Source organism: Poecilia mexicana, unplaced genomic scaffold (genome assembly GCF_051168715.1).
Source record: "Poecilia mexicana isolate PSO_F unplaced genomic scaffold, ASM5116871v1 scaffold_15, whole genome shotgun sequence".
In the NCBI taxonomy this organism is placed as follows: domain Eukaryota; kingdom Metazoa; phylum Chordata; class Actinopteri; order Cyprinodontiformes; family Poeciliidae; genus Poecilia; species Poecilia mexicana.
Window position 1 is genome coordinate 1,177,968 of NW_028263384.1, and position 23,355 is coordinate 1,201,322.

Consider the following 23,355-nt stretch of genomic DNA (forward strand, 5'->3'; position numbering starts at 1 on the left):
AGACCATTTGGTTGGGACCCATAAATGGACCTGGGCCAGGGATTTTATACCCAATGGGTCGTTACTGGTTTAAGTGGGGTAACGTGATGGTGATAAGTGGTTATGTGTTTCTTCAAAACCTTTATCTTACGGACCAAAACCAATAACAAAAACTGGTGAATAGTCATTAAGGCTATGATAATCAGCTGTCAGTTTCCTTTACATCTGGAAAAAGCTCAAATTTACTAATAAGATGAAATCAAAGACAAATTTACCATTTTAAAACTTCCCAAACTGGTATTTAAAGCAGTTTCAGAAGTTTTAATAGTGGTTTCCATATTACTTCAACTTATATAATTTTCAAAAAGCCAAAGTATTTTTGTCAGAAATGGGTGATTTTCTCTTGAATTGCTCTTACAGTCTCAGCATTTATATTGATGGAGCTGCAAGAGATTGACTGTAGTCAGCAGCCCTTAATTAAAGGAGCACCATGTTGTTATTGATGACTTTGCATTTGAAATGCCTTGTTGCTGAAAGGTGCTATACAGTACAGATAAAATTTAATTTTTAAAAATATTTTTACATGCTTTTTCTTAGTGTTTTGACCTGCACCCAGTTGACTTTACCCTCAGATATTTTAATATTTTTCTTTAGATTGAGGGGCTGCAGGTTGTCAGAGATCAGCTGTTCTTCTCTGGCCTCAGCTCTGAAGTCCAACCAACATCTGACTCAACTGGACCTGAGTGACAACAAAGACCTGAAAGATTCTGGAGTGAAGGAGCTCTGTGGTTTTCTACAAATGTCTGTCTGCAAACTACAGACATTGAAGTAAGAAACTATGCAGGATTTCTTCCAGTGTATTTATAAGCCTAACAGGGGGCTGGGCTTTATTTGCCCCCAACCAGCCAAATCACTGCCTGTTTTAGGAAAAAAAAGAAAAAGTTCATAATAGTTTTTTAATACACCAAGCCTGCCTGCATGTGTCTTTGCTGCACTGAGCATTTCATGGGAAGAGCAGAATTATTCCTTAAAGACGAGGTTCATAGTTGATGCATTGAACAAGGCACCCATCACACCGCTGGTACCTCTGCACGTTGGCCTCGCCTAGATGGCTGCTGCATCTCTCAAGTTTACCTCGGGGCGGTTTGCACCCTTCCTTTCATGAACCTGGACAATTTGGAAGGTGTTTCTGGAGAAAAGTTTCACCAGTATTGGGGTTTACATAAATGAGTGATGATTGCAAATTGCTGAGATAACAAAATATATACTCACCAATATATTAGATTTTTAAACAAACAGCTAAATTCAAATTCACACTTTTACAAAGTAACCTTGCCAGCTCCTTAAAATCTGAACTTTAAATACTATACAAAAAAAAGTTACATCTCTCCTTTCGGTCATAATACAATATTTAGTAAAACTTGTTCATGGACACACCGTCTGCTGTCAGAGAGCTGCTCAGTGCAGAGGATCGTAATTATGAGTTTAATTAGGGAAGCGAAAGGAACAAGATCGTTAAGTTTTGTAACGGAGTGAATTAGCAGCGCTGCTAGCAGCTCGTTTCTCTGAAGAGCTGAAAGGAATAAAGAGAAAAGCAGAGAAGCTGCTCAGAGTCTGAGCTGCTGTTTGCGCTGACGGTGTAAAACACCAGAACTACATAATATCAGCTGGTGTGATGTGAATTTTATTTTTCGTTTGAATTTAATTCATTGAATTCATTATGAGTGGGCCTGGAACATTTATTTATAAGACAAAATCAAAAATCTGGGATTATTTAGTCCATCACAACCAGAACCTCGAGGTTCTCCGTTGCTGAGTGTCGCTGCAAATCAGCGGAGAAATAACCGCAGCTGCTGCGCTCCAGACCGTAATACGGAGAATCTCCCCACTGGACCAGAACCGAACCGAATCACACATTAACCTGTCATAGACAGCAACTTACCACTGGAAAGAGCCGTAAGATGCCCTTGTGGAGCTCGGGGACTGTTGCACTGTTCGTGGCTGTTCTCTAATAATCAGATAAAGTTTAGTTTGTGGCAACATGTGTGTTTTGAACGAGCTCCCACAACAAAAGCGGTAGTTTTCATCGCCTACCGACAAAACAAAAGAACAAAAGAGAGATCCCAAAGTGCTTTATCAAGCATCATATCATTGAGTGAACAAAAAGCCACACGATGGCTTTTGCAACTGATTCAGTGAAGTAGCTAAATATGCTAGTGCGGGTTATTTGCGGCCATTTCTTCAAGTCGCCATCCCTCCCCGCATTAGCTGTAGGTAGCGGTAAAACAATATTGCCACATTTAAGATGTGATGGGTGGAATTCCCACATATTTTATAGCCTAAAACCTCTGAGGAAAGCCAGTTAGCGAGTTGCTAACATGTAAACAAATGGCGTTTCCGGTTAGCGGCGGAAGTCGCGCCCATAATTCACGCAAAGCCTCATGGGGGTTCGGAATAAGGTGGATACATTTTTGAAGTAATTAGGAGTTTTTGTGTACCAAAACAGCATTTTTTAGTTAATAGGCAACAGCCTCAGGAGTACTTAAGCCATCGCACCAGTCAATTTAAGAATACTTATCGTTTCCCCCAAAACGATAAAAACCTGGAAATTGTGATAATAAATACCCCTGTATTTTCCAGACCAAACCCAGAGGAAGTACTTACATTGTGCAACATATATAATTACCCAGCTGGATTATTTACTAAATAACAAAACATAATTTAATAAAGCTTTGAGGCAGATGATTTGCCTCAAGAAATTTTAATATTTGAGGTACTCAAATCTATCGAGGAATTGCAACAGTCCTAATTTAATATTTTCTTAACAAAAACATTTGATCAGTTCTCTACCTTAGATACAGGATATGGTGAATGACCTCTACTTGTTTAGTGCTTTATCAAGTCCTGAGGACTCTGGTGACACCATGAACAGTGTGTGTTGGGGCAGAATGACAATAGCTTGGCTGACATTCAGTCAGAGCTGCTTAGCCTTCTGATCGTTCCCAGCATGTAAAGGCTGGGAATGATCAGCCTACAACGCTGACGTGATGGAAAAGAGAATTTTTAACTTGCAACAGTATCAACCAATACCTTTTTTGCATTTCCACCCTTGTGTAAATAGTTCAGAAAATTCAGCTTAATAAAAATGTTTATAAGTTTATCTATAGACTGAGAACCAATATGAAGATTTCACCCTCTTTTGGATCTTTTTCACCAAACTGGTTACTTGGTACCAGTTCTGTGTGTGCAGCGCTGATGTTATCTGAAATGCAGGAAGCTGCACAAGTGTGGAGTAAACAGACAACTTCTCTCAAATATACAAGTTTTTTTTAAACAAAATGAGCTGTTAATAGTTAAAAGATTTTGTTCAACTAACTCGCTAAGCTAGTTACAAACAACTAAAAGTACTGAGAAAAAGATAAAATGATATTTTATCTGCAGTAAAATGATGCAGTGATGTAATAGTTCAGTATGAATTGTGACTATTGAGTACCCATATTTACTTCATGAGTAAGTTGGTTTGTTTTAATTTGTTTCAACTCATTCAGGTTTGTTTCTCAATTGCTTTTTGTTGTGGCCCCTCAGGGATCATACATTTTTTTTCTTGCCCTCTCCCGAACTGAAATAGCATTGCAAATCTGATAATATTTAATCATTTGTCTGTACAAACAACTGGCTCCAACATTGTATGACCTGATTACCAAAACAGCTGTTTTATTGTTCAAAGTCTCAAAACAATTTCCAGGTTCAATTTATTAACTCAATCAGTAACATTTAATCAAGACTACTCTAAAGAGAAAAAGTACAAATGATTCAGCGGGATTTTTAGACTTAACAGTAAAACTGTAAAACTTAGTTAGTAGCCAGGTGCTTATTGTTTAGAATGAATGAATAAAGAGAATTATAAAGTCCTGCTTCTCGGCTTTTGAGAAGTACTTTAGACCAACATTTATCTTCATACTTTTATCATCAGAGCAAAACTGAGAGAAACTCCTGTTTACTTAGCAACCCAGAACAAGAACCAACATTTGGCTTTATATTTAGCTTTAACTGGGTTAAGTTCTAGTAATTACTAAGAACTGGAACCAACATTTAGTTTTATACTTCTTGCCTTTCTTTCATTCTTTTGGTTTTGTTGTTTTGTTTGTATTTCCCTCTAATTTGAGTAAAGCACTTTCAGCTGCCTTGTTGCTGAAAATGTGCTATATAAATAAAGTTACCTTAACATCTTCTGTTTCATAGTTTCATGTTCAGTGACTGTTGCTCACATTTTGTTTTCTCAGATTGTGGGGCTGCAGGTTGTCAGAGATCAGCTGTTCTTCTCTGGCCTCAGCTCTGAAGTCCAACCAACATCTGACTCAACTGGACCTGAGTCAGAACAACCTGGAGGATCCAGATGTTCACCAGCTGAAGGATCTTGTAAAGACTTTAAAGTGAGTAGATGGTTGGAGTCCAACATGCATCCACATATTTGAATAAGACGATACTGTTCTGGGTAGCTTTGGAGAGGACGGGGCTGAGGACACAGCCTTGGGGCAAACCTGTGCTGAGTGTGACTACGGAGAAGGTAAGGGAGTCGATTTGGACCTTCTGGGGTCTGTTGGTTTAAAAATCTCTGATCCACCAGCACAGTCCTCCTCCTAGTACCAGGGACTCTAGCCTCTCCACCAACTTGTTAGGAGTTGATGGAGTTTAAAGCTGAGCTGTAATCCACATCCAGCATCCTTACAGAGGTGTTAAGTAATGTCAGCATACCTGTCAGGATAAGTCTTGCCATCACCTTTTAGTTTTTGAACAAGTTTCATTCCACCAATGATCCATGCAGACTTCTTCAATATCACCAACTGCTGACCCTGATTTCTCCAACTCTCTTGCAAGACAAACTTGTTCTGCAGTGAGTAAAAAACGAACAACATGAGACAAATAGACCAAGTGTATGACCCAACCTCTTTAATTTGAAGGTCTGTTCTTTGTTAAACTATTATGATACACCTGAGAAGATATTTATGTGCTTTCAAGGTGGATTTCTGAAGCTTGATAATGTCTTCAGGTTCTATTTTTTAAATTGTGTCATGGAGTGTTGTTGATGAGCCTTTTTCTAAATGCTCTCTTCTGAACTTTTTATAAGCTTCCTCTTTAGTATGGTGAGCTTGCAGCAAATCACTGGCTGTGTTTAGTGATGCAATGAATCCGGTGGACAGACTGATGCTGACTTAGAGCTTTTCTCCATAAGTTCTACATCTGCCCTGTTTCAGACTTCTGTGGATCGTAATGTCTCATACCTTCTGTTGGCTTGTTGTCCATCTTGTTCCTACGTTACCTTACATACTGAACTGGTTTTCAAAATGAAACCTTTGGTTCCTCCAGTTGTTTTACTTATCCTTATTTACAGACTCTTCAGTTGTTTGGTCCACTGGAATATTTCCAAATGGATTGAAGATTCTCAGCTGGTGAAGAACCTCATTTACGGTTGACAACTATATATCATTTGAAAATAGAATACAAGAAGTCAATCCCAATTCAAGGACTGCAACCCTAATTTCTAATGGTAAACTTTGCCTTAAGTAAATGGAAAATATTGAATGTTTAGGGCAAGGCTGTTCAACTAAAAGATCTGCAGTCATGGCCAAAAGTTTTGAGAATGACACAAATATTATATTTTCTCATGATCTGCTGCCCTCTGGTTTTCATGTGTGCGTCAGATGTTTTCATCACATACAGAAATACAATTGCAATCATATTATGAGTAACAAAAGCTTTTATTGACAGAATGAGTTAATGCAGCAAGTCAATATTTGCAGTGTTGACCCCTCGTCTTCAGGACCTCTGCAGTTCTCCCTGACATGCTCTCAGTCAACTTCTGGGCCAAATCCTGACTGACAGCAGTCCATTCTTGCACAATCAATGCTGCATTTTGTCAGAATTCCCTGGTTTTTGTTTGTCGACCCGTTTCTTGATGATTGACCACAAGTTTTCAATAGGATTAAGATCTGGGGAGTTTCCAGGCCATGGACCCAAAATCTCTATGTTTTGTTCCCTGAGCCAGTTAGTTATCACCTTTGCTTTATGGCAAGATGTTCCATCATGCTGGAAAAGGCATTGCTCATCACCAAACTGCTCTCGGACGGTTAGGAGAAGTTGCTCTCGGATGACATTCTGGTACCGTTCTTTATTCATGGCTGTGTTTTTAGGCCAGAGAGCCAACTCCCTTGGCTGAGAAGCAACCCCACAAATGAATGGTTTCAGGATGCTCTACAGTTGGCATGAGACAAGACTGGTGGCAGCGCTCACCTCGTCTTCTCTGAACAAGCTGTTTTCCAGATGTCCCAAACAATCGGAAAGGGGATTCATCAGAGAAAATGACTTTACCCCAGTCCTCAGCAGTCCACTCCCTGCACCTTTTGCAGAATATCAGTCTGTCCCTGATGTTTTTCCTGGAGAGAAGTGGCTTCTTTGCTGCCCTCCTTGAGACCAGGCCTTGCTCCAAGAGTCTCCGCCTCACAGTGCGTCCAGATGCACTCACACCTGCCTGCTGCCATTCCTGAGCAAGCTCTGCACTGCTGGTAGCCCGATCCCACAGCTGAAACACTTTTAAGAGACGGTCCTGGCGCTTGCTGGTCTTTCTTGGCACCCTGGAGCCTTTTTGGCAACAAGGGAACCTCTCCTTGAAGTTCTTGATGATGCGATAAATTGTTGACTGAGGTGAACAATCAAAACAAAAGCTGAAGCAGTAGACTTTGTAAAAATTAACATTTGAATCGTTCTCAAAACTTTTGGCCATGACTGTAGCCACCAAAGGGAGAAAATGAACAGCATACAAACAAAGGCAGTTCAACGCTTCTGTAAAATAGCAAATGACAAACATACATTTCCAAACCATTCTTAACTAGGAAATGTCATAATCATACCTGGTCATTTGCTCAAGTAAACAACTTTACATGTAGAAAGGAATAGTGGGATTCAATATTATAATGTGAATCTGACAGAGTGTTCACTCGTTACTCTTTCTTTGTTCCACATTTTAACAATATTCGTACAGAACAAACCTGGCAACAAATCTAGATTAAATATGAGAACATTTTGCAGTGTGTGGGAAGTATGTGGATAAAATGTTGACAACAATGTGTTAGTTTTACGCTTAACTTCCAATAATAATTTCCTGTTTAACTGTTAGTGCAAAGGCAGCTTAGTGGCAGCGAGAATTCAAAAGATAACAGGTAACGGAGCTCATAAAATGTATTTTGTTATTGACATCCCCTTTGATAGAGACACAAGGTGTGTTATACTGTAAATAAATGCATGTTTTAAATATGGTGACTTAAACTGTGCATTTATTTACTTTTATTCCAAAACAAAAGTTCTTTTAAGTTGTAAATGTTTTTTATGGCATTAAAAACCTACAAATTCCTCCTTAAATTGTCATCTTTCATTCAGAGGAGTATGCAAGAACTTACACGGCCTATTTGATTACAACACATCTGCTTCTTTATCTGCCATTTCTCTAATCCCCACAACAGACGCAATAGTCCTTTAAAGGTCTTTCTATCAAACTTATAACAGCAGTCTTCAGAAACATAAACAGGAATAATGCCCACATGGATAATTATGACATTTCTAATGGTATGTTCTACCCTCATAATATTGAAATAATAGTGGACTGAATAATAAAATTAATGGTATTTTAGTTAAGGGGTCTGCTTTTGTGAAATCGAGTCCAGGCTTAACCAGGAAATGTGGAAAATCCCTGCTTCATGAGCTTTCCTAGTTTTGTGAAACGGCCCTCAGGAAGCAGAGCTGATTCCAGCGTCCAGCCTTCCAACATGTCTACAGACAGTGTTCCTCATTCATGAAGCAGGGGTAGCATCAGATCTCATCTCAGTGTTTTTCTTTCAGTTCAATAGGAAACGACTGATCAGATTTTTGTTACAGCTCTAATCAGTCTGACTGCAGCTACCCTTTTTCAGAAAGCAAGGTTAACATCTCTGAATAGAATGTGGATACCCGGAGTAAACCTACTCACCTCTGATACTCAGGTTTTGGTTTCAGAACTGCAGGTATCTCCAAGGTTACTTGATTCTGAGTCAAGTCAACATGAGTTACGCTGAGGTGAGGCTGGGGACAGTTGGTGAAGGCTAGACCTGTCCGAATTCACAGCTTTTCTCTTCCGGTCATCGTTTATTCGCGGACTGTGAAGGACCCGTCCTGTGTAGACGGGTCCTTCACAGGATGCAGACTCTGAATACGGACACAGCTCCTGAGTTAAGCATGAGTGTTAGTATATAAAAATAGAAAAGAAGGCAGATAACATAAATCACCATGGCAATGGGAGAAAATGAGAAGCTAAAAGTGGCAACAGTTGATGCTGCAAAATGGCTAGAGTGGCAGAGACCAAGAAGTGAAAAGAAGCTGGCTCCACCCCATAGCTGCTGATGTCCTTCATGTTGTCTGGTGCTGATGGAGAGGCTGGAAACAATCACTGATCTCCTCTGTTGCTTCTTTTCATCTATGCAGGAAATGATCTTTGACAAAGACAGAAGTTGAGGCGTGTCCTGATGATCAGAGGCCGATACTGCAGCAGTTTGAAAATATGAAAAATGTTATATCTGTGGATTGGTCTGAAATTATTGAAGATATATGGTGGTGAAAGGGAAAAAAAGTTCAATGCTTATTAGAAACATATCAATCCATGAATATGAATGATGGACAGAAGAGTACAAAGTAAATTCTTTGGAGACGGGATGTAATCATCTCTGGCTATCACCAAGGCCAAATTCACTCATATATTGTTTAATTATTTCTGATGATTTCAGGGTTGATCTATAATTAGATCTTGTTTTCTTATCAAGAGATGGGTTTAGTACTGTATTAAAGTTCCCACCTATTATTATTTGACAATCTGAAAATTCTGAAAGAATTGTAAATAAATGTTTAAAAAATAATGGGCTATCTGTGTATATAGTATATATTTTTCTTTGTTGTTTTGATTTCTGTGTTGTTTTTGTTGGTTTATTGTTTTCTGTTTTTAATTTATGTATTTTTTTTATTGCTTTACATATTCATGATGTCGTTTATATTACAATTTCTGCTCACAAACTCGTATTCACACACATGCATACACAGTTAATGATACTTTCTGCAGCACCATACCCTCTGGTTTTTCTCTTTGTTAGCTCCGTTATGTTATTTTCCTTTCCTTATGTAATGTATTACACCATTTTTTTATTTTGATATTAAATAAATTTATTTAAATTTTAAAAAATTAAATCTGAAAAACTTTATATCTACTGTTTGGTATAATGTTGAAAAGATCAGCATTGTATGGTGAAAGTGGAACCAAATTAGACATTAGCTTTTTATTACAGTTTTTAGGAGGTACAATTTGGGACTTAAAAATAAAAAAAATGTATAATCATTTTAACTTTGACAAGCATCAAAGAGTGGGACTCTGAACTCTGAGTTGAAACATCCTGTTTATTTTCTCATGTCTGTCATTTAGTCTAATATTGTTTTTCTCTTCGGATCAATAAAGATTTTTCTAAGATTAATTCTAAGATCCCTTTAGTGAAGTTTTGATCGGAACTTGTTTCAACTGTAAAGTTGATCTTTTTTTCCTCATTGATTCATTTTCATTTTGTAACCAAGAAATATGAAATAAAGCTCAATTCAACAGTTTCTGGGCTGCATCTTTGCTTCAGTCTGATTCAGTTTTTGCATGTTTTGATAACATTTTAGATGTTAATGCAAATGTTCCATAAACTCGTCATTTTATCTGCTGCTGCTGCTAACAGCTCAGTGAGTTAATGAGGATTTGTTCAGTTAGAGAATTAAACTTTTTGGTAATTTTAAATAAAATATTTTTATTTCATTCTTCATAAAAGTTAAAATCTAAAACTCAGTAAAGAAAGTTTTATGTGCTCCAGAATCTCCCTTTTGTGAAAATGGCAAACACTTTTTAGAGCAGGTCCTGAAAGTGATTTTGATAAATTATGATAATGACTGATGATGATAAATGAGAAAAATAATGACCCTAAGTATAAATTCAACATAGGGACAATAGATTATCTTTGAAAATGATTTAAGTATCAAGTAGTTTGTCAATTGAGAAAACAAAGTCATTAGTATAACACTTTCATTTTGGCAGGCCTAAATTCGTGTGGCTTTTCTGTTACATTATTTAAATGTATTTTATAGCAGCTTTTGAAAACATGTATTAAATTGTTAAACTGCAGCTGATATTTAATATTAAAATATGTGAAAACAGCTTCAGATAATCCACCAACGGCTCAACGTTAATATTCTTCTTCTGTCAGGAGGAACCTTTGACAGGCGGAGAGAAGCCGCTGTTTCCGTCGAACTGTATTAAGGAACGGACCAAACACGGACTCCCTCCTGAATTTAAACCAGTGGAGTTAAAATCCCTCAAACTTTTTATTTTCAGGTTAAAATGAAGTTTCGGGGGAAAATAACCGACATCGCCTGTTTGAACCACTTCACTAGTGAGTCCGTTTAAACTGTTAGCATATTAGCTTGATGAAATGCTAATGAGTTAACTTGTTAGTGTGATAAGATGTGATAAAATTAACTTTCGATGAATAAAACGCGATTCAGCTCCGAGTTTATTCTCTAAAATATATATCTTGAACTAAAATGCTTCAAGTTGCTAAATATGATTATTAACTAATAAACCTCCGTGGGAAACAGATTCAGTTGCTCAATCCATTTAAGTTCAGTTGATTTTTGTTCAGAAATGTAACTCACCGTTTTTCAGTCTGTCTGGTTCGTTGGTTAGTGAACCTTAATGAATAAAACTGTTATTTAAATCCAACAGCAGTGGCTTTGTGTGAATTTTATCTGTGAAATAATTCCAGAGAATCTTCCCAGACATAAATACTGAATCCTTCAGGTTTCAGCATTTAGCCTGATCCTGAAATCAGCTGTGTGTCTGCGGATAAGGGCCTAACTAAAGCCTGGTCCTCTGTTCAGGAGTGGTGACCACCATCTCCAAGCTCACCAAGACCTGCGTCCTGCGGCTGACTCCGGACCATCTGTTCTTCATCCTGCCGGGAAAAGTGACCAACGGAGGAGTCGGCATGTGGTGCCAGCTGCTGCAGGTCCGATGGTTTTCATCCCGGATCATCTTCAGGCACAAACCGCTGCGTTAGTCTTTAGTCTCTGGCTGGAGGGAGTTTTTCCATCTGATGCAGGAAAATCTGGTGTTTCTGAAGATGATGCCTGATTCTGTGGCAGGACTTTGAACATAAAATAGGTTTAATCTGACTCTCTGTAATTAGATATCTAAAGTACAGTTTCATTAGTTACAACTACATTTTGACTAGTAAGAATAATAATTCAAGATATCTTCAGTTACATCTTGACAAGTCAAAATTCCTTTCAATATTATAATCCCAGATATCTAATTAAGCTTTGACTTATTATTTGATTTCATTATATCTGCTATTTAATTTTCACTAGTAAAATTTAACTACTATTTAAAAATACAAAAAGCGAGATATCTGGAACTTTCTTTATAACTAGTCATAATTTAATTGTCTGTATTTGAAATAGGTGTTTAAGATGATTGTAATTCATTGTGGATATAAAACTCAATGGTAAATCTGACCTCATTTATACTAGTCAGAATGTAATTAGAGAAATCTCAAAGATGTTTTGTCTATTCAGATTATTCACCAACTAATCAGAGATATATTAATTCTCTAATAAATCTAGTCATAAACCGGTTCCACTTACCTGGAATGTAAGTTTGTTGAAACTGATTTTATGCTAAAACTGCTTGCCATACCAATGGGACAAATAAAATCAGATTCTGACTCCAACCAGAGGAACCGCAGAGCTTTGAGCTGAACACGACCAGCAGATCATCAGAGTCTGGAAGGTTCTGGTAGAAACAACTGGGTCAGAGGCTTTCATCAGAGGTCAGAGGTCAAAGCTAAACAGTAAAGCTAAAGTTTTCTCCAAAGGATCAGAAACTGAGAGAAAACCTCGCACAGCCTGAAGCTGTTGACCGAGACGCTTCAGTGACCGGTTCTGTTCTGCTGCAGGCCAACTTCTTCCAGGAGTACCAGATGGAGGGTGTGACCTCTGAGGTCCAGGAGATCTGCCTGGAGGTGAGTCCAGAACCCTGGAGCCGGGCCCTGAAGACGGTCCAGTCCGCCAAGTCAGTGAAGCTGAAGCTGACCAGGAAGCACTGCGCCTGTCTGACCGTCGCTGCCGAGCTGGTGAGCAGAACTCTGGTTCAGTTCTGATGTTCTATGAGCATTTAGAGCCATCCAGAACCAGAACCAGAACCCCACAGGGACCCGTCAGCTGTCACTTCCTGCTCCTCAGGAACCCAATCATCTTCTAACTCTGGATTCAGCTTCTGACTGGCAGAGGTTCTGTGATGCTGCGGGCCAGAGGCTGGGGTAGACCCGACTCTGGGTCAGAAGTTAGTGCACCCCTCCTCTGTAGGTCAGAAGTTAGTGCACCCCTCCTCTGTAGGTCAGAAGTTAGTGCACCCCTCCTCTGTAGGTCAGAAGTTAGTGCACCCCTCCTCTGTAGGTCAGAAGTTAGTGCACCCCTCCTCTGTAGGTCAGAAGTTAGTGCACCCCTCCTCTGTAGGTCAGAAGTTAGTGCACCCCTCCTCTGTAGGTCAGAAGTTAGTGCACCCCTCCTCTGTTGGTCAGAAGTTAGTGCACCCCTCCTCTGTAGGTCAGAAGTTAGTGCACCCCTCCTCTGTTGGTCAGAAGTTAGTGCACCCCTCCTCTGTTGGTCAGAAGTTAGTGCACCCCTCCTCTGTTGGTCAGAAGTTAGTGCACCCCTCCTCTGTAGGTCAGAAGTTAGTGCACCCCTCCTCTGTAAGTCAGAAGTTAGTGCACCCCTCCTCTGTAGGTCAGAAGTTAGTGCACCCCTCCTCTGTAAGTCAGAAGTTAGTGCACCCCTCCTCTGTAGGTCAGAAGTTAGTGCACCCCTCCTCTGTTGGTCAGAAGTTAGTGCACCCCTCCTCTGTTGGTCAGAAGTTAGTGCACCCCTCCTCTGTAGGTCAGAAGTTAGTGCACCCCTCCTCTGTTGGTCAGAAGTTAGTGCACCCCTCCTCTGTTGGTCAGAAGTTAGTGCACCCCTCCTCTGTTGGTCAGAAGTTAGTGCACCCCTCCTCTGTAGGTCAGAAGTTAGTGCACCCCTCCTCTGTTGGTCAGAAGTTAGTGCACCCCTCCTCTGTTGGTCAGAAGTTAGTGCACCCCTCCTCTGTTGGTCAGAAGTTAGTGCACCCCTCCTCTGTTGGTCAGAAGTTAGTGCACCCCTCCTCTGTAAGTCAGAAGTTAGTGCACCCCTCCTCTGTTGGTCAGAAGTTAGTGCACCCCTCCTCTGTTGGTCAGAAGTTAGTGCACCCCTCCTCTGTAAGTCAGAAGTTAGTGCACCCCTCCTCTGTTGGTCAGAAGTTAGTGCACCCCTCCTCTGTAGGTCAGAAGTTAGTGCACCCCTCCTCTGTAAGTCAGAAGTTAGTGCACCCCTCCTCTGTTGGTCAGAAGTTAGTGCACCCCTCCTCTGTAAGTCAGAAGTTAGTGCACCCCTCCTCTGTTGGTCAGAAGTTAGTGCACCCCTCCTCTGTTGGTCAGAAGTTAGTGCACCCCTCCTCTGTAGGTCAGAAGTTAGTGCACCCCTCCTCTGTTGGTCAGAAGTTAGTGCACCCCTCCTCTGTTGGTCAGAAGTTAGTGCACCCCTCCTCTGTAGGTCAGAAGTTAGTGCACCCCTCCTCTGTAGGTCAGAAGTTAGTGCACCCCTCCTCTGTTGGTCAGAAGTTAGTGCACCCCTCCTCTGTTGGTCAGAAGTTAGTGCACCCCTCCTCTGTAGGTCAGAAGTTAGTGCACCCCTCCTCTGTTGGTCAGAAGTTAGTGCACCCCTCCTCTGTTGGTCAGAAGTTAGTGCACCCCTCCTCTGTAGGTCAGAAGTTAGTGCACCCCTCCTCTGTAGGTCAGAAGTTAGTGCACCCCTCCTCTGTTGGTCAGAAGTTAGTGCACCCCTCCTCTGTTGGTCAGAAGTTAGTGCACCCCTCCTCTGTAGGTCAGAAGTTAGTGCACCCCTCCTCTGTTGGTCAGAAGTTAGTGCACCCCTCCTCTGTTGGTCAGAAGTTAGTGCACCCCTCCTCTGTTGGTCAGAAGTTAGTGCACCCCTCCTCTGTTGGTCAGAAGTTAGTGCACCCCTCCTCTGTAAGTCAGAAGTTAGTGCACCCCTCCTCTGTTGGTCAGAAGTTAGTGCACCCCTCCTCTGTAAGTCAGAAGTTAGTGCACCCCTCCTCTGTTGGTCAGAAGTTAGTGCACCCCTCCTCTGTTGGTCAGAAGTTAGTGCACCCCTCCTCTGTAGGTCAGAAGTTAGTGCACCCCTCCTCTGTTGGTCAGAAGTTAGTGCACCCCTCCTCTGTTGGTCAGAAGTTAGTGCACCCCTCCTCTGTAGGTCAGAAGTTAGTGCACCCCTCCTCTGTAGGTCAGAAGTTAGTGCACCCCTCCTCTGTTGGTCAGAAGTTAGTGCACCCCTCCTCTGTTGGTCAGAAGTTAGTGCACCCCTCCTCTGTTGGTCAGAAGTTAGTGCACCCCTCCTCTGTTGGTCAGAAGTTAGTGCACCCCTCCTCTGTAGGTCAGAAGTTAGTGCACCCCTCCTCTGTAGGTCAGAAGTTAGTGCACCCCTCCTCTGTTGGTCAGAAGTTAGTGCACCCCTCCTCTGTTGGTCAGAAGTTAGTGCACCCCTCCTCTGTTGGTCAGAAGTTAGTGCACCCCTCCTCTGTTGGTCAGAAGTTAGTGCACCCCTCCTCTGTTGGTCAGAAGTTAGTGCACCCCTCCTCTGTTGGTCAGAAGTTAGTGCACCCCTCCTCTGTTGGTCAGAAGTTAGTGCACCCCTCCTCTGTTGGTCAGAAGTTAGTGCACCCCTCCTCTGTAGGTCAGAAGTTAGTGCACCCCTCCTCTGTTGGTCAGAAGTTAGTGCACCCCTCCTCTGTTGGTCAGAAGTTAGTGCACCCCTCCTCTGTTGGTCAGAAGTTAGTGCACCCCTCCTCTGTTGGTCAGAAGTTAGTGCACCCCTCCTCTGTTGGTCAGAAGTTAGTGCACCCCTCTGTAGGTCAGAAGTTAGTGCACCCCTCCTCTGTTGGTCAGAAGTTAGTGCACCCCTCCTCTGTTGGTCAGAAGTTAGTGCACCCCTCCTCTGTTGGTCAGAAGTTAGTGCACCCCTCCTCTGTTGGTCAGAAGTTAGTGCACCCCTCCTCTGTAGGTCAGAAGTTAGTGCACCCCTCCTCTGTAGGTCAGAAGTTAGTGCACCCCTCCTCTGTTGGTCAGAAGTTAGTGCACCCCTCCTCTGTCTCTTTCTTTGTAATTTGATGAATTGTTTCTTCAGAGTGAATGAAGTTCAGTGTTTTGTCCAATGACCTCTGACCCCTGACCTCCATGTATCCCATCAGCCCACCCTGTCCAGCGTCAGCAGAGTCGTCACTCACGACATTCCCGTCGACGTGATTCCTCGAAGGCTCTGGCAGGAATTCCAGGAAGCCGGCGTTCCGGACTTTGATGTGAGGATCTTGTGGGTCGTCTTTCAGTCCCAACGTCGTTGTTGTTGTTGTTGTTGTTCTTCTTCTTCTTCTTCTTCTTCTTCTTCTTCTTCTTCTTCGTGTGAGAGGAGGGTGAGTGGAGAGCGGAAGAAGAGCGAAAGAGAGAGCGAGTGATTAACTTCTATTTTTGGCTTTTTTCTTACTGTTTTTTCACTGGGTGTTTATGTTAATTGTTTAGTTGTATTTTTGTGTTAGTTTTGTCACGTTTTTAGGGGTTTTTGTTTGGGTTCGGGTGTGGCCGTCAGGCGTGCCTGACTGGCCGGCGTCTGACGACGCCATGGTTGTTGGTGGTGGGGCTTTCTCCGCGCTGACACGGAAGAACGGCGTCAAGGTGGGCGCTGGTTCTCCGTGCAGCGTGGAGGAAGTTTGTTTGGCTGTCGGTGAGGTGGTTGGACATGGGTCCATTAGATCGGCAGCTCGAATGAATGGAGCTGTTGTATTGTTCGTGGAGAAGGTCGAGCAGGCTCAACGGTTGGTAGAGGTGGGCGTTTCTGTGAACGGTTTGTTCCTTCAGGTGACGCCGCTAACATCGCCTGCTACTAAGGTAACACTTTCAAACGTACCTCCGTTTATCAGTGACGAGTTTTTGATTAGAGAATTGTCTCGACACGGTAAAGTGGTGTCACCGATGAGAAAAGTGCTGTCTGGGTGCAAGTCGCCACTGTTAAAACATGTTGTCTCCCATAGGAGACAACTGTTTATGATATTAAATCGACGTGACGAGGAGCTAAACTTGCGTTTTCATGTTAGAATAGATGATTTTGATTACATCTTGTTTGCTACATCCTCTAACATGAAGTGTTTTGGTTGTGGTCAGGAGGGGCACATTGTAAAAATGTGCCCCGACAGGGCCGGGCTGGAGCAGCGGAGGACCCCGCTGCCGCGGCGGGGGAGCCCGCTGTGGCGGTGGAGGAGCCCGCTGCAGAGGAGCAGGCGGAAGGTACTGTTGAGGTGTCAGGAGTGAAAAGTGTGGAAATGAGTGTAGATGTAGGAAAGGATGAGAGCACAGTGTTGTGTGGTGATGGGGTGAATGTCGGTGGTGATGGTATTAATGGTGGTGGTGATGGGGTGAATGGTGGTGAGGGTGAAAGTGAAGTGAGGGAGAGAGATGGTGTGCAGGGAGAGCAGCAGGTGGAGGTGAGGGGCGATGAAGAGCATTTAGGGTGTGGGGATCAGGGAGAGAAAGGAGAGGTGCAGGTGGAGGAACAGAACGGTGCAGAGTTGGTTTTTGGAACTGGAGTGGCAGGAGAGACAGAGGAGGTGATGGAGCTGGAGGCTTCAGCCCCGTTAAAGAGGCGAAGCAAAAGGAGGAATGTGGTGGCTGCTGTGGAGGCCAGCAAGCAGGCTTGCAAGCTGGCTGCAGAGAGGAAGGAGGTGTCGGACAGCAGCGACAATGAGAGCTGGTTCTCTGACAGCAGCGAAATATCTGTCAGTCAAACAAGTTGCAAAACACCAAGATACCCTGTAGAGTCTTTTAGAACTTTTTTAAAAGAAACTAAAGGATTCAGAGGAATAAAGATTGAAAGTTTCTTTCCTGATTTAAAACTGTTTTATTTCTCAGCAAGATATCACATCAGGAACAAAGAGGTATCAGGTTTTGCAGAAACAGAAGTTTTTAGATTAAAGAAAATAATGACTAAAGTTAGAAAACAACTTTGATTTTAAATGATGCACAGTAGTATTTTATTTCTTTTTATAGTCTTTTGGTATTTTGGTTTTAGCTTCTTACCCGACATGGATTCTTTTAAAATGGCATCATTGAACCTTAACGGGGCGAGGGAAGCTGAAAAACGAGCTTTGATTTATCAAATGCTGAACCAAAAGAAAATCGACGCAATTTACCTGCAAGAAACACACAGCGATCATTTAATAGAGACTGACTGGGTCAGAGAGTGGAGGGGGGAGGTCATTTTAAGTCATGGCACCTCCCAGAGTGCAGGGGTGGGCTTCCTCTTTTCCAGAGCGTTCACCCCAAACTCAACGGAAATCGAACATGTCATTCAGGGGAGGTGTCTTTTAGTTAAGACAAAGTTTGATAATTTTAGTATAGTTTTTATTAACATTTATGCTCCCACTACCAATGCAGAGAAAAGGCGTTTTTTTGAAGAAATTGAGGAACGGTTGGGTGATTGTGGGTCTGAGGATTATGTTTTTATAGGTGGGGATTTTAATTGCACTGAAAACGAGTTTTTAGACCGTAATCATGCAGAGCCGCATCCAGCAGCCCAACATGCTCTGCGGCGGCTGGTCTCGTCTCATGGCCTGGTGGATGTATGGAGAAGGATGCATGCAGGCTCCAGGCAGTACACATGGTCCCACATTAAAGAAAATAAAATCTCTTTAGCCCGTCTTGATCGTTTTTATTGTTTTAAACACCATTTTAATGTGTTTAAAACATGCCAGATTTTACCAGTGGCTTTTACAGATCACTCGTTGCTTTTAGGTAGTGTTTTTATCAAAAACATTTTACCTAGAAGCGCTTACTGGCATTTTAACTCAGCCTTAACTTATGATCGTGGTTTTAAGGAGGTTTTAAGTTATTTTTGGACTGGTTTTAGAAAAAGAAAGTCTGATTTTACTAGTCTTAAACAGTGGTGGGACTATGGAAAAGTACAGATAAAACTGCTGAGTCAACAGCACACTCTCAACGTCACCCGTGACATTACCAGATCTATCAGAGATCTGGAGATAAATATAGTGGAATTAGAACGACTTAGTGAATCCACAGGAAATCGAGAGCATATTGAAGCTCTCAAATCTAAAAGGCTAACTTTAGCAAACCTGCTGGAGAACAAAGTCCAAGGCGCATTGGTCAGGTCCCGGATCCAGAACATCACGGAGATGGATGCTCCCTCTAGCTTTTTCTTCAGCTTGGAGAGGAAGCACGGGCAGAGGAAGCTGATCCACTCCTTGCTGTCGGACACGGGGTGCCAACTGAGTGAACCAGGTGAGGTCAGGAGGAGGGCTGTGGAGTTTTATCGTTCTTTATTTCAAAGCGAATACAGAGAGAACGAGGAACTGTTTAGGGAGTTCTGTGATGAACTACCCCAGGTCTCCGAGGAGACCAACTCCGAGCTGGAGCGCCCCCTGGGGCTCCAAGAACTCCACACGGCCCTCCTCGGAATGCAGGGCCAGAAGTCCCCGGGCGTTGATGCGCTCACGGTGGAGTTCTACAAGGCCTACTGGGATCTTTTGGCAAAAGATCTGCTCGAGGTGTACAACGAGAGTTTGTCCACTGGTTCGCTCCCCTTGTCCTGCCGCAGGGCGGTCATAACCCTGCTGCCAAAAAAGGGCAACTTGCAGGACATTAAGAACTGGCGCCCCGTGTCCCTCCTCTGCACGGACTACAAGATCCTCTCCAAGGCCCTGGCCACCAGGCTAGGGAAGGCTATGGAGCAGGTCATCCACCGGGACCAGACCTAGTGCGTCCCCAGCAGGTCCATGGTAGATAACATCTACCTGATTCGGGATGTTTTGGAAGTCTCCGGTTCATTGGGTTTACAAACTGGCTTGATTTCATTAGATCAAGAAAAGGCATTTGACTGCGTTGAACACAGCTTCCTCTGGAAAACCATGAGGGGGTTTGGGTTCAGCGAGGGTCTCATTGCCAAGATCCAGGTTCTGTACAGTGACATTGAGAGTGTGCTGAAGATCAACGGCAGCCTGTGTGCTCCTTTTAGGGTGCGTAGAGGCGTCCGACAGGGCTGCGCGCTCTCGGGGATGCTCTACGCACTCTCCCTGGAACCCCTCCTCCAGAAAATACGCTCGAGTGTTTATGGTTTGGTTTTACCTGGTTTTAGTAACAATATTGTTTTATCTGCCTATGCTGATGATGTTGTTGTTTTTATAAAAGATCAGCAAGATGTCAGTGTCTTAACCAAGATCACAGAAAAGTTCTCTGTTTTGTCTGCTGCGAGGGTGAACTGGGGAAAGAGCGAAGCCCTGGCCGTCGGCGAGTGGTCTGCTGGGCTCCCAGTTCTCCCTCAAGGTCTTGTGTGGAAAAAAGACGGTTTTAAGTATCTTGGTGTGTTTTTAGGCAGTAAAGATATTGTAAATAAAAACTGGGAAAACGTCGAGCAGAAAATAAAAGACAAGTTGTTAAAGTGGAAGTGGCTCCACCCTCAGATGTCCTACAGGGACAGAGTGCTGGTTTTAAACAACCTGGTGGCATCGCAGCTGTGGCACAAACTCTCTGTTCTGGACCCACCACCTGGCTTGTTAGTCAAAGTACAGTCAGAGATGGTAAATTTCTTTTGGAACGGTCTACATTGGGTGCCACAGTCTGTGTTGTTTTTATCCAGAGAGGAGGGGGGCCAGGGCCTTGTCCACCTGGCCAGCAGAACAGCAACTTTTCGTTTACAGTTTTTACAGAAATACCTGACAGGATCTCCTGTGTGGAGGGATGTGGCCAGCTGTATCCTCAGACGTGTAAATTTTCTGGGGTTGGATGCTGCTCTGTTTTTAACTGATTTTAGTCTTTTAAAGTTAAAGGGGTTGCCTCAGTTTTATCAGGGTGTTTTTAAATCCTGTGCTCTTTTTAAATTGCAAAGGGCAGAAACGCATAATTCTCTGCATTGGCTTTTAGAAGAACCACTAGTGTGTGGAGCAAGGCTGGACGTCCACGACGGCAGCGTGCCAGGATTGTCCGAGGCACTATCCAGGTCCGGGACAGTGACCCTGTGGCGGCTGGTGCGGGTGGCGGGACCGGACTTCTCTGATGTCCAGGAGGTTGGCTCGCTGCTTGGAGTCCGGTCCGCCAGACTGGTACGGCGCTTCCTGGACCGGGTGAAAGAGAGGCTGTCAGCTGAGGAGAGGCGGCTCCTGCAGCTATACGCGACAGAAAAATGTCTGCCTGACCCGAATGACCCGTTTCCGGAGGTAGTCCTGGATCCAGTATTTGGGGAAGATGGTGGTCCCCTGCTGCAGAGCGTCGTTCAAGGGATGGATTTATGCAAGACGGGTCCAAAAGTACTATACAAACAATGTACAAAGATTTTTAACAGGAGAACTCTCCACAATAGGCCCAGCAGTGTCTGGAATGGCAAACTCGGAGGACAAAAACCGCAGTGGAGGACTTTGTACAAGCCTCCAATCAAGAAACGGACCGGTGACCTCCAGTGGAGGATTCTTCACGGAGCAATTGCTACAAACTCGTTTTTATCGGTCATCAGTCCTGGGGTTTTAAATGAGTGTCCTTTTTGCAGTTTGTCTGAGAGTGTTTTTCATGTTTTTATAGATTGTGTACGGTTGACCAGTTTTTTAAATTTTTTGATGAGAGTTTTTAGCCTTTTTGGCGTGGTTTTTACCAATTCTGTTTTTATCTACGGTGTGCATTACAGTCGAGCCACCAGTTTTAAATCCCGCATTTTAAACTATTTAATCGCAGAGGCCAAAATGGCAATTTACATAACTCGACGAGACAAAATGCAGGCTGGACCTCAATTTGATGCCGTGGCTCTGTGGAAGTGTAACATCAAAGCTAGACTAAGACTGGAATTTTGTTTCCACAGAGCCACCGGGGATTTAAATAGTTTTTTACAGTTGTGGGGTTTTAATAATGTATTGTGCACCGTTTCAAATCAAGGAGAACTAAATTTTAACAAACTGCTGATGTGAATATTTATTGTTTTTATTTAGTTTTCATTGACCTGATTATGTAAAAGTGTATTATTAAATTATTGTAAATAAATGTTTTGGTAAAAATCAAAAAAATCTTCTTCTTCTTCTTCTCTGGTGAAATCGTCTCGTCTTCTCTCTCCAGGTGAGCGTTTACCTTCCTCCTCTGAAGACGATGAAGAGTGTGGTGGACAGGATGAAGAACCTCTCTAACTTCCTGGTAGGACTCCCAGCTCTGGCTGGTCCAGGTCCAGTTAGAGCCCGGTTCTGTTCATCTGTCAGAACCTTCCCTCAAACTACCACCAGATGGCGCTGCAGCATCAGAGCTCTTCATGGAGCCTCAGTCTGGTTCGACTGGTTTAAACCAGTCGAATATGAATTCATATTGGTCTCCTAGACGACGTCCCAATAAAACCAGTACCTGCTGCTTCACATGTTATTATGGTCTGGATCAGTGGAGCTCAGCTCAGACCAGAACCAGAACCAGATCAGTTTCATTTCGTTCTGCAGCTTTAATATTTTGAACCAAACCTATAAAAGCAACACTTGTTCCTCCTTTTCTGTCTTTCTGACTCGTTTTATCCCAGATTATAATCCGAGTCTCTCCTCCTCATCCGGAGGTTCGATGAGGAGAAACAAACGTTTTCAGGAAAGTTTGTGTGTTTTCAGGTGATGGAGGCCAACCTGAACGGAGACATGAACCTGAAGATCCAGACCGACCTGGTTTCTGTCACCACTCACTTCAAAGACCTGGGGAACCCTGCATGGGGTAAAAGATGCCTTCTCCTCTCCAGACTGAATCCTGGTTCTGGTTCTGGTTTCTTCAGAACCTTCTGTCTTCAGGGTTAGATGTGATCTGATTGGATCAGAGAAGACAGAGACTGAGTGTCCCTGTGTCTCTGCAGGCGACGTCTCCTCCCAGGACGGAGGTCCGTCTCAGAGCAGAGACCCAGAGGTCATGGCAGAGGTCACGGTGGACATCAGGAAGCTGCAGCAGTTCCTCATGGGTCAGCAGGTCAACCCCAGCAAGGCCCTGTGCAGTGAGTCCCTCAGCCGTCCTCATGAAGACAAATTTATTTCTGAGTCCTTGTTCCAGGAACAGCAGCTAAACAGGAAGTGATGCGAAGGAGGCCAGCTGGTTCAGGAAACCAGGAAATGATGGAAGAACATAAACAACCTCATGAACATAAAGTTTTATCTGCAGCTCTGGGTTCATAAAACAGAACATAGAATAGAATAGAATAGAAACCGCCTCTATTGTCCTGCAAAGCAGTTAAAGTGTCCCTCCTTGTTGTCTCCTCAGATATTGTCCATCAGAACGTGGTCCACCTCGTCCTGCTGCATGAAGACGTTTCTCTGCAGTATTTCATCCCTGCTGTGGCCTGATCCTCTGCAGATATTCTGGTTCTGGTCAGGTTCAGAGAGCTGAAGCTGCTTTCTCTACCGGACCCGGAGGAGCAGATTCAGAACCTCCATCCAGACTTTATAAAGACTTTACCTGCTGAACTGAGCTGCTGCACTAATTATTAAATGTTTTATATTTATACAGAGATGAAGGATTCAGTGTCTGAATCATTTCTGATTAAATTCTGCAGATTTTAAATCTGCTGGATCCTAAAAACCTTCATGTGTTTCTGAATTGCCCTGTGAAGAACCGGTGACCCGTCCAGCGTGTTCTCCACCTCTCACCCAGTGACTGCTGGAGAGGCACCAGGCCTCCTCCACCGATTGAATTGCAATGGCATTACCAAGTAAATAGAACATACAAAAAAGATTCCATTGAGTCTGAATACAAACAATCATTAATAACGATTAAATAAGTTTTATTATTAAAATGATTAAAACAGAAAATTAAGTCATGTCATTTTTGAAAAACAAATCTTTTATAAAGAAACTTCTTATTTTTTCTGTTAATTTCCTCTGCAGCCCAGTAGGTGGCGGCTGAGTTGGTTTACCAACCGCCAATAAAACGAGAAGAAGAATGAAAGTGGTGAGAGCAGGAGGGGTTATTAGACAACTTATTTAACAAATACAAAAAAAAAAAAAATATATATATATATATATATATATATTTATATATATATATTTGATAACTAATGTGAATTAGTTTTATTTCTTCTGCAGTTTCCTTTCCACATTTCACTTCAGTAGGTGGCGGTATTGCACCGGTG

General features: G+C 42.8%; 2 protein-coding genes across 2 annotated transcripts; both read left to right on the top strand.

The window, feature by feature from the left end:
- Positions 1–10,125: 10,125 nt before the first annotated feature.
- On the top strand, positions 10,126–22,734 carry hus1 (HUS1 checkpoint clamp component). Its single transcript, XM_014984038.2, has 8 exons — positions 10,126–10,475; positions 10,963–11,090; positions 12,039–12,215; positions 15,422–15,529; positions 21,330–21,404; positions 21,854–21,953; positions 22,090–22,224; positions 22,488–22,734. Exons 1-8 carry the CDS (start codon positions 10,424–10,426, stop codon positions 22,568–22,570), a joined length of 858 nt encoding a protein of 285 aa, XP_014839524.2. The 5' UTR covers positions 10,126–10,423; the 3' UTR covers positions 22,571–22,734.
- LOC148155216 (uncharacterized) lies at positions 15,600–17,396 on the top strand. The gene has a single exon (XM_088013323.1). The coding sequence runs from the start codon at positions 16,544–16,546 to the stop codon at positions 17,225–17,227; it is 684 nt and encodes a 227-aa protein (XP_087869449.1). The 5' UTR covers positions 15,600–16,543; the 3' UTR covers positions 17,228–17,396.
- Positions 22,735–23,355: the final 621 nt, after the last annotated feature.

Coding starts and splice junctions, on each gene's coding strand:
- hus1 (XM_014984038.2), top strand. CDS start 10,424: ATGAAGTTTCGGGGGAAAATAACCGACATCGCCTGTTTGAACCACTTC. Junction 10,476..10,962: donor CTGTTTGAACCACTTCACTA/GTGAGTCCGTTT, acceptor TCCTCTGTTCAG/GAGTGGTGACCACCATCTCC. Junction 15,530..21,329: donor CCGGCGTTCCGGACTTTGAT/GTGAGGATCTTG, acceptor TTCTCTCTCCAG/GTGAGCGTTTACCTTCCTCC.
- LOC148155216 (XM_088013323.1), top strand. CDS start 16,544: ATGAGTGTAGATGTAGGAAAGGATGAGAGCACAGTGTTGTGTGGTGAT.